At 44.5% G+C, this 10,942-nt stretch overlaps 1 protein-coding gene across 4 annotated transcripts in view; it reads left to right on the top strand.

Moving 5' to 3' along the window:
- The window catches only part of GXYLT2 (glucoside xylosyltransferase 2), an 87,428-nt gene that overhangs the window by 68,477 nt on the left and 8,009 nt on the right, over positions 1-10,942 (top strand). For 3 of the 4 annotated variants that reach the window (XM_024244365.3, XM_063721973.1, XM_063721972.1), the window contains 2 exons: positions 309-432; positions 9,607-9,779. In XM_024244365.3, coding sequence (XP_024100133.1) covers positions 309-432; positions 9,607-9,779 — 297 coding nt within the window. The remainder of the gene's footprint in view (positions 1-308; positions 433-9,606; positions 9,780-10,942) is intronic. The other variant, XM_063721974.1, reaches the window with a different exon arrangement.

The raw sequence follows: 10,942 nt of genomic DNA, 5'->3' as shown, positions 1-10,942 counted from the left end.
GGAGGGAGGGAGGGAGGGAGGGAGGGAAGAGAAGAAAGGAAGGGGTTCAATTCCAGGCATGGTTTTCTGAGTAGAAACTATAGGTTCAACTGTCAGTCCCTGGTCCATCTAGTATCCTTGTGTACAGCTGACAAAAGCGATGCAATAGCCCAAATTTTGCTTTGTTCTGTGACCTGAGAATAGCAGGACCCCTCCTGTATTTGTTTCCGTCCTCTGAAGGGAAGAAAACCAGTCCCTTTACATTGTTTCTCAGTGAACAAAATGTATTTGCTTTGCTTCAGCTGTTCTGATGGTTTTCTTTTTTCCAGAACAGCATGATTCCAACAGGCCTGGCTTGGGAGGACATGTTGTACCCTCTGTACCAGAAGTACAAGAATGCCATCACGTGGGGAGACCAGGATTTATTAAATATTATTTTTTATTTCAATCCAGGTAGGTTATCTTTGGAGAATGCCGTTTGTGTAGGAGTACACTCAGCACACCCCACGGAGCACATTCCATGCCCGGGTTGCTATTGACTAGGCTTGAATTGTGCACAGAGGAGCCTGTGTTCCCCAGCGAAGTTTGCCCTTTCATCCGCCCCCCTGGGTATCTGATGGAGGCGGGGCCTTGCACTACTGACACAAAAGGCCAAATGTTGAAACTTCCAACACTGGACTCATTTTTAGAGGGTATCTTTTAGATTTTGCTATACCATTCATCTAAGAAGTGCAGTTAAAATTGATGTGAGGCACGAAACTAAATGGAAATATTATAATCTAGGCAGGAGACTGTAGCCTGAACAATTGCTGGATTGAAGGGAATTGATTCTCAGGGTCCTTGGAGTTAAGGAACATATTCAGGGTCAAAACATCCTAGAAAAAGAACTCAGATCCCCAAATCCCTTTTGCTTTTCATCTGGGGCAAAAGAAATTCTTCTTATATTGTTAGGTGGATGATTTGGTGGGGTAGAGGGAAAAAGGGAGATGAAAATTTCTGGTCTGTGTGTTTATAGTAACTCGTAAAGCTAACAAAATTCTTTTTTCCTCTTCCTTGTTAAAACTTTATTCTTATTAAAAATTAAAACTCCCAGGCACAGTGGCCCACACCTGTAATCCCAGCACTTTGGGAGGCCGAGGTGGGCGGATCACTTGAGGTCGAGAGTTTGAGACCAGCCTACCCAATATGGTGAAACCCCGTCTCTACTAAAAATACAAAAAAATTAGCTGGATGTGGTGGTAGGCGCCTGTAATCCCAGCTACTGGGAGGCTGAGGCAGGAGAATCACTTGAACCCCAGAGGTGGAGGTTGCAGTGAGCCAAGATTGCTCCACTGCACTCCAGTCTGGTCAACAGAGCGAGACTCCATCTTAAAAAATAAAAAAAAAAAAAATTAATAAAAATTAAAACTATGTTTTCTTCTTGAGAGAGATCTTTGGGCAAAAAAAGCAATCCTTACCCTACCCTTTTCAGGCCTTTCCTTTTGATTTAAAAATCCTGAAGTAGAGACTGCTGTTCAGAAAGACTTTGCCTGTGTTTGTTTGTATGTCACCCTTTTGTACCTTTTTAAAAAAAATTCTGGAATAAAACTCAATTTCATATGTCTTTGGATCAAAAAGGATCAAATCCTCGAAAAGAAAAAAAAGCAGGTTGATACAGAGTTTCTTGGAAAGATTCCCAATACTAATTTAGTAGAGGAAAGGGGAATGTCTTAGCTGTTCACTTGTGGCTTTTTTTTTTTTTTTTTTTTTGGAGACAGAGTCTGACTCTGTCGCCCAGGCTGGAGTGCAGTGGCACGATCTCAGCTCACTGCAATCTCTGCCCCCCAGGTTCAAGCAATTCTCCTATCTCAGCCTCCCAAGTAGCTGGGACTACAGGCATGCACCATCACCCCTAGCTAATTTTTGTACTTTTAGTAGAGACAGGGTTTCGCCATGTTGGCCAGGCTGGTCTCGAACTCCTGACCTCAGGTGATCCACCCTCCTCGGCCTCCTAAAATGTTGGGATTACAGGCATGAGCCGCCATGACCGGTTTTGTGTTTGTTTGTTTGTTTTGAGACAGAGTCTCGCTCTGTCACCCAGGCTGGAGTGTGGTGGCACGATCTTGGCTCACTGCAACCTCTGCCTCCTGGGTTCAAGCAATTCTTCTGCCTCAGCCTCCCGAGTAGCTGGGATTACAGGCACCTGCCAACACACCCAGCTAATTTTTGTAATTTTTGTATTACAGGCATCCGCCACCATGCCCGGGTAATTTTTTGATCCCCCTGGTGGATCACTTGAGGGATTACAGGCGTGAGCCACCACACCCGGCCCTTTTCTTTAAATACTGCATTTTCCTCTTTGTCGTGTGGCCGAAATGATCTAATGTAAGTCTTCCTGTCAATGTTCCCAAACTGAGGAATCCAAAAGATTCACACAGTTGCCTCCCCAGTTCCTCTTAGCCTGTTGCTGATTATTTGAGGATGTGATTAGTGAGTAAATAAATAATACCCGAAGGCAGACGTAAGCAGCTTTGCAATTAAACAGGAGTCCCTTGTCTTTAATTGGGGCTGAAACCAGAGGAGTTTAATTGCTTCTTCACTCTCCATCTGAGATCCATTGAGTAAAACAGGATATTGGAAAATAATCGTGACGTTGTTCTAAATCCTGGTTCTGCACAGTATCAAGTAAATAACCAAGTTTTCTGGTTTTAGATGAGTGATTGTTAGGTTAACTCCCTGATTGTTCTTCATACAGCCTGCATTTGATCTTCCTATTTCATACTTTACCCAAGTACTTGATTAAACATGGGATCTTTGAACTGAGATCCAGCAATATCCATCACATTGTAAGGTTTCTGTTCATGTATATTGATTGCAGAGTACTTTCCACAAACCAGAACAAACTGTATTTGAAAAAAAGATTTGTCACCTTTATCCCTGGAAAGGAGAGAGGGAGACAGTATTGGCCACGGCACAGCAGATAAACATGTTTATTGTTATGGTTCTTCAGGTTGCCATGGGTGAACCTATGCACATAAAACCTGTAGCACACATCAGGAATGTTGTCATTATTATAGTGTCTTGTATCTGATAACACCGCTTTTTAAAATGTGTTTAAAAGTCATTAGCTAGAAAGTGTTTTAAAACTCTTCCTATAATTAGATAGTAAATGCCTGTGGGTGCATAATTGCAGTGCTGGGTAATAGACTGACTTGAGATAGCTGAAACCCGTGGGGGTGTGCAGGACAGTTCACAGGACATTTCCTGGCAGGTGAGCCAAGGCAGCTTCATCAAGGGGTGGAAAACTGAGTTCACACCCTTAAAGGTGAGTCTGAGTCAAGAGCAGAGTTCTATGGAAGGGGTAAATCTGACAGGAACCAAAAGAGAATTCTATATAGGAAGATGTGTTTAGATGAATGCACTTAGGTTTCAGGGAACACAGCTCCACTCAGGCCAGCTAAGTGGGGGCAGATATTGTAAGAGGCCAGGGGCAGTCTCATGACCACACGAGTCAAGCCAGGCTTCATGAGAACTGGCCTTGGGAAGTTGCCAAGGACCAAAGTAGTTTCTTCATCTCTCAGAGGCCTCATGGTTTCTGTGATCTTTGCTTCTCTCCATGCCAGTCTGATTCTGTTCTGTCTCTCAGACCACATTCTCTGTTTGCCCATGGCCCAACCTGATTTTTAACCCCAAGCGAATACATCTTCACAAGTCCACAATCAGTGATGATGGATCTCCTCTGTTTCCTAATTCGAATTCTTAGCCAAAAAAAAAGAGAGAGAGAGACTGGCCCAGCCCAGCTGCGACTGAATTCTCTTTAATTTGGCAGACCACCCTTGATCAGGCTCTAGAAGAGCAAAGTCATGTGGCATTTTCCTCTCTCAAACGTGACCACATAGGTCTGCTCCTTCTTCAAGGGCAATTTCTAGAAAACTGAGATGTGGGTAGGGAAGAAAATGAAACCAGCCAAGTATAAATGATAAGGCAGGGCATCAGGCTAGAGTAGAGGCAGAATTCTGCCTGACGGGAGACAGAAGAGCTGAAATGCCCATGGAGTACACGTAGATTGTGAGTTGAGTGTGCGATACTAGGGAAGCAGGAGGAGTTCATGGGAACCTCAAGGAGCAGGACTCACTCACATGGGACAAGTCTCTTCAATGGCTCCAGGAGGGCCTTATTCTCATCCTGCCTGGGGTCACTGGAGCCGTGCCCTTGAGCGTGCAACCACATTCTATATTCACCACACCAAAGCACCCAGCAACAGGCAGTTATGAGTGCTGCATTGTGGGGTTGACAAGCCCAGTTATTTCGTATTGGGACTGTTCTAGGAAACTGGTAACAAATCACTGTTTCAGGAGTCTGGGAAGTTCATGAGCCCTGATGTGAAACACAAGAGAAAAGGATAAAAATTGTATGGTCTGTGTGAGAAGGGGTTGTGTCAACTTTGTGTCTTTCACAGTGCAAGGCTCAGTGCTTTAAATGGAGTTGGTGTTCAGAAGTGTTGTTTGGTTGAATGAATGGAATTAAGAGAAGGGAGTGAAGGTGCAAAGTATTAATAAATGGAAGAGAAAGAGCCACAGCAAGGAAAATGAGAGAAAAGAGAAGTTTGGGAGAGAAAGGAGATAGAAAGCTGGAGAAAGGGAAAAGATGCATTTGGTGAAAGGAGGTATAAGTTGCATTTCATTCATTCATTCAGCCACTAGTTTTTTTGAGCACTATGTGCCAGCCACAGGGCTTGGTGCCAGGAATATGGCAACAGATGAGTTAAACAAAGTTGCTGGTTTCATGAAACCTACCTTTTGTTGGAGGAGGTAGAAGGTAGACTCCTAAAGAATAACTAGTTGTTCAAAATCACAAATTGTGATAAATGAGATAGATGGAGGAAACAAATGAGGGGTTGAGAGAGAGACCCTCAAGGCTGGAGAGAGAAGAGCTTCCTTAGATTGTGTGATCAGAAAAGTCTTCTCAAAAAAAGTAATTGCCTTTTTTGGAACAAGGAGCATTCTGAAATAAGGAAAAAGAGAATGCTGGGAAAGCTCAGTTCCAGGATGGGACATTAAGAAAAAAAAAAAAAAAACTATTAACAGTGCAGTTGAACAGCCTCCATTCTATTGATACAGAGTATTAAGCGAGGCCGGGTGTGGGAGCTCATGCCTGTAATCCCAACACTTTAGGAGGCTGAGCAGGGCGTATTGCTTGAGGCCAGGAGTCCAAGACCAGCCTGGGCAATGTGGCAAGACCCCATCTCTACTGAAAAATAAAAATATATAAAAAATAAAAATAAAAATGTAGCAAGCCTGTATTACCATGAAGTTAAAATGATCAGGCATAAACTAGTTCATAGTCTTAGAGATCCTAAGAGTATGAAATAATTGGAAATATAAGGAGAGGAGTAGGCTGGGCACAGTGGCTGACACCTGTAATCCCAGCACTGGGAGGCTGAGGCGGGCAGATTACTTGAGATGAGGAGTTCGAGACCAGCCTGGCCAACATGGCGAAACCCTGTCTCTACTAAAAATACAAAACTCTGGCCGGGCACGGTAGCTGATGCCTGTAATACCAGCTCTTTGGGAGGCCGAGGTGGGCAGATCACCTGAGGTCGGGAGTTTTTTTTTTTTTTTTTTTTTTTTGAGACAGAGTCTCACCCTGTTGCCCAGGCTGGAGTGCAGTGGCATGATCTTGGCTCAATGCAACCTCCACATCCTGGGCTCAAGTGATTCTCCTGCCTCAGCCTCCTGAGTAGCTGGGATTACAGGTGCGTACCACCATGCCTGGCTAATTTTTTTTTTTTTTTTTGAGACAGAGTTTCCCTGTTGTTGCCCAGGCTGGAGTGCAATGGCGTGATCTTGGCTCACGGCAACCTCTGCCTCCCAGGTCCAAGCAATTTTCCTGCCTCACCCTCCCGAGTAGCTGCGATTACAGTCATGTGCCACCACGCTCAGCTAATTTTTTTGTATTTTTAGTAGGGATGGGGTTTCTCCATGTTGGTCAGGCTGGTCTCGAACTCCCAACCTCAGGTGATCTACCCGCCTTGGCCTCCCAAAGTGCTGGGATTACAGGTGTGAGCCACCACACCCGGACAGATTTTTTAATTTTGTAGAGACGGGAGTCTTGCTGTGTTGCCCAGGCTGGTCTCGAACTCCTGAACTCAAGCAATCCTCCCACCTTGGCTTCCCAAAGTGCTGGGATTATAGGTGTGAGCCACCATGCCTGGCCTTGGCTTCTCTTTACTGCTGTTAAATTGAGGTGAAATGTTTTTCTAACTTACCACGATTATAGAGCTAGATGGGGGTGGAAGCCAGATTTGCACCTCTGTACTTCTGATTCCAGAGTCTTTGCTCTTTCTATTTGTTTTCTGCCTTGGAGTGCCCCTCACTGGGCTCAGTCCTCTAAGGAGGTTGCAAAGAGAGAAAAGGTTTCTCTCTTTTTTTTTTTGAGACAGAGTCTTGCTTTGTCATTCCGGCTGGAGTGCAGTGGTGTGATCTCGGCTCACCACAACCTCCACCTCCCGGGTTCAAGCAATTCTCCTGCCTCAGCCTCCAGAGTAGCTGGGACTACAGGCACACGCCATCATGCCTGGCTAATTTTTGTATTTTTAGTAGAGGTGGGGTTTCACCATGTTGGCCAGGCTGGTCTCGAACTCCTGACCTCATGATCTGCCCACCTTGGCCTCCCAAAGTGCTGGGATTACAGGCGTGAGCCATTGCACCCAGCCGAGAAAAGGTTTCTTTTTGTAGTAGAGCCCTAAACTACTTGGAAAGAGGCAAAAACTCTCATCACTAATCTAAACTCCGTGAAGGCAGGGACTGGATTTTTCTCTTATTTGACCACAGTGCACACAGCAGACACTAAACAAATATTCATTGATTCAATCAACCAGTGTATTTACAAAAACAGACTCAAGCACAGTTTATTCAACTGGAAACTTCAGAAGGTGCTTAAACAAGACAATGTAAATGCTTGGGTGAGCATCATTAATGAGTGATGTGACCCATTGGGTGACAAAAGGAAGCAGTTGGGTGTGGCCAGGCACAGTTCAAAAGCACTTTTAGATATTTTCCTTTATTTAATCCTCACATCCAACCTCTGCATTAAATTGCAGAAAGGTCAGGCAGCTAATAGAGGAGTTGTGGTTCAAATCTATAGGGTGACTTGAGGATGGCCACTACTCTGTCCCACTTAGGGACTATGTATGTGCAAATGTTCAGGTAAATGCAAGTAAGGGAATGTCATGGTGGAATGGAGTTCTCCTGAGAAAAGAGAAATGTCACAGTATGTTATGAGCAATTAGGAATTTGATAAAGGATGCCTAAATGTCACTGTCCTATAAAAGACTGAGCCATGAAAACATACACAGCCTGCCAGACGGGATGTGTGACAATCACTTCATTATTTGCTTTCCATCTTGAAGCTTTCTGTAAGTAATCACTAAGCAATGATTTTTTTCCGTGAGACAGGAATGCCATCAACCCAATGAACAAGCACATCTTGAAGTTGCTTTTCCAATGGTGGTGGTGTTACTGATTTACTGTAATCCTCTCTTGTGCTCTCTCACAGGGTCTTTCTCATGATCAGCAACACACATTTGCAGAGAGCTTTGATCCATATTCCTCTGCCCCCAACCCTGAAAAGCATCAAGCTGAGAAGCCAGGAAGCTAGGGGGTCATGAATTTATTGCTAATTGTATAATTCTGGTCACCAAGAGGAAACTTTCTGAATCCAATAGGATTAGGGCAGAGTTTCTCAACATCAGCACTATTGCTATTGTTGAGGACCGTTCTGTTCATTATAGGATGTTCAGAGCACCCACTAGATGCCAGTAGCAGCCTCCCCCATGTATAACAGTCAACAGTGTCTCCCTCCAAATATTGCCAAATGTCCCTGGGGTAGAGGAGTGGGGAGGAGGCAAAATTGCCCCTGGTTGAGAACCAACCAGGGTTTAGAGATACAAACACACCTGTGTACATATGTGCACATATGGCCATGGTGCATATAGTTACCTTGGCACAGGGCTTTTTTTTCTTTGCTTATTGCTTTGGGGTTTTTCTCTTTCCTGTTGTAGGTGGGGTTTTTTTGTTGTTGTTGGTTTTTGTTTTTGAGATGGAGTCTCACTCCGTCACCCAGGCTGGAGTGCAGTGGTGTGATCTCAGCTCACTGCAACCTCTGCCTTCCGGGTTCTATATTCTCGTGCCTCGGCCTCCTGAGTAGCTGGGATTACAGGCTCCTGCCTCCATGCCTGGCTAATGTTTGTATTTTTAGTAGAGACAGGGTTTCATCATGTTGGTCAGGCTGGTCTCGAACTTCTGACCTCAAGTTATCCACCAACCTCAGCCTTCCAAAGTGCTGGGATTACAGGTGTGAGCCACTGTACCCAGCCGAAGGTGGGGGTTTTTGCTGGTTTTTTGTTTTGTTTTGTTTTTTGTTTGTTCTTAATCTGAAGCAGAATCTTTACTTTAATCTTGACTCCTCTTTTTTAGCTCTGTCCATTTTATGAAACCTTTCCAAAGAGTTGATTACAACTGCTAACACTATTTTTGACATTTTTTTGTGTGTATCTTTTTTTTTTTGATACAGGATCTTACTCCGTCACAGGCTAGAGTGCAGTAGCGTGATCATAGCTCACTGTAACCTCTAACTCCTGGGCTCAAGGAATCCTCCCATCTCAGCCTTCCAAGTAGCTTCAAGTGTGCCACCATGCCTGGCTAATTTATTTTTGTAATTTTTTCGGTTTGTTTGTTTGTTTTGTTTTGAGACAGAGTCTCATTTTGTTGCTCAGGGTGGAGTGTAATGGTGCGATCTTGGATCACTGCAACCTCTGCCACCTCCTGGCTATTCTCCCGCCTCAGCCTCCCAAGTAGGTGGAATTACAGGTGGGTGCCACCATGGCTGGCTAATTTTTGTATTTTTAGTAGAGACAGGTTTCGCCATGTTGGCCAGGCTGATCTCAAACTCCTGACCTCAGGTGATTTGCCTGCCTTGGCCTCCCAAAGTGCTGGGATTAGAGGCGTGAGCCACCATGCCTGGCCCAGCTGCTAATTTTTAAAATTTGTATAGAGACAGGGGTCTTGCTATGTTGCCCAAGCTGGCCTCAAACTCCTGACCTCAAGTGATCCTTCCACCTTGGTCTCCCAGACTCTGGGATTACAGGTGTGAGCCACCATACCCAGCCAGTGCAACTGCTAACATTATTGAACCACTACTGTATGTTTGATACCCTGCTAAGCATTTTACATGTATGTTTAAAGTTTAATCATCAAAATAAGATAGAGGTTGTATTATTCCCATTTACAGATGAGAAAACAGAAGTACAGGAAGTTAAGTGACTAGACATGGATTTCAGTGGTTTTGAGTGAGAGAGTTGAGATTTGGACCCAGGCTGCCTGATGCCTGTGTTTGCTTTCTTCTTTAAGATGCAATACTCTCTTCTTTTTTTAGATGAAACCTACATCATCACTGTGTGCCCCTTCAATTCTTGATCTCAGAATTTTGACAAATGGGGCAAAATTTGATCTATGAGTAAAAAATCACACTCCTGTACTTTGAAATTACATGCTGTGTACAGTTAGTGGAAACAGTTTAATCGCGGGACATGTGCATGAGAGCTGGCACTAACTGTGGACATATATGTCTTTCTCTTTTTACCACCAGAGTGTCTCTATGTATTCCCCTGCCAGTGGAACTACCGTCCCGATCACTGCATGTACGGAAGCAACTGCAGAGAGGCTGAGCATGAAGGTGTGTCTGTTCTGCATGGAAACCGAGGCGTCTACCATGACGATAAGCAACCAACGTTCAGAGCACTCTATGAAGCAATACGGGATGTAAGTGTGCCCTTGCTGCTGTTAGCAGATGTGCTTATCAGCATGAAGCAATATTGGCACTTTAGTCACCTGTCCCTTTGAAGGCCAAATATTCCCAAAGCATAGAGTTATACCAGTTATTCTCGACCTCAGTCACGCTCTGTCATTATATCCTCTTGCCACCTTGTACTATGTCATATCTACTTGACTTATTTCCACGTACACCATTCATTATCTTTTACTTAACTAAATTTACTTTAGGAGGAAATTTCTGTTTTTTGTTTTTGTTTTTTGAGATGGAGTCTTGCTGTGTTACCCAGGCTGGAGTGCAGTGGTGGGATTTTGGCTTACTGCAACCTCCACCTCCTGGGTTTAAGTGATTTTCCTGCCTCAGCCTCCCAAGTAGCTGGGACTACAGGCACGCGCCGCCATGCCTGGCAAATTTTTGTATTTTTAGTAGAGATGGGGTTTCACCATGTTGGCCGGGCTGGTCTGAAACTCCTGACCTCAAGTGATCCACTCGCCTTAGCCTCCCAAAATGTTGGGATTACAGGTGTGAGCCACCTACTTTAGGAGGAAATTTCATGTCACAAAGACAACTTCTGTGCCTTTTGCCATAGTGGAAGGTAACACATAGGATCAAGATTAGACAATAAAAAGAAAATGATATTATTCAGTTCTAGCTAAATACATTGCCTGGTTGCCAGCTCCAATCTGTTACTCAATCAGGGGTCAAGGTGTTCAGTTAGGACAAGGAGCCAAACTAAAAGTAACAATCAAGGCTTTATTTGCTTAACTGCAGAAGTACATGCAAGCAGCAGAAAGAGGCCCTGACTCCCCAGTCTTCCATTTTTCCCCACCAAAGGGTACAAGATAAGAGTCAAGTGCATACAGCACAGATGGCAGGAATCTTCTCACTGCCAAGGAGCACTGAAGAAAAGGTTCTTGGCTGGGTGCAGTGGCTCACACCTGTAATCCCAGCACTTTGGGAGGCCAAGGTGGGTGGATCACGAGGTTAGGAGTTCGAGACCAGCCTGGCCAATATGGTGAAACCCTGTCTCTACTAAAAATACAAAAATTAGGCTTGGCGCAGTGGCTCATGCCTGTAACCCCAGCACTTTGGGAGGCCAAGGTGGGCGGAACATGAGGTCAGGAGATCGAGACTTTCCTAACATGCTGAAACC

The sequence above is a fragment of the Pongo abelii genome, chromosome 2 (genome assembly GCF_028885655.2).
Source record: "Pongo abelii isolate AG06213 chromosome 2, NHGRI_mPonAbe1-v2.0_pri, whole genome shotgun sequence".
In the NCBI taxonomy this organism is placed as follows: domain Eukaryota; kingdom Metazoa; phylum Chordata; class Mammalia; order Primates; family Hominidae; genus Pongo; species Pongo abelii.
This window is presented reverse-complemented; position numbering and strand designations above follow the sequence as displayed.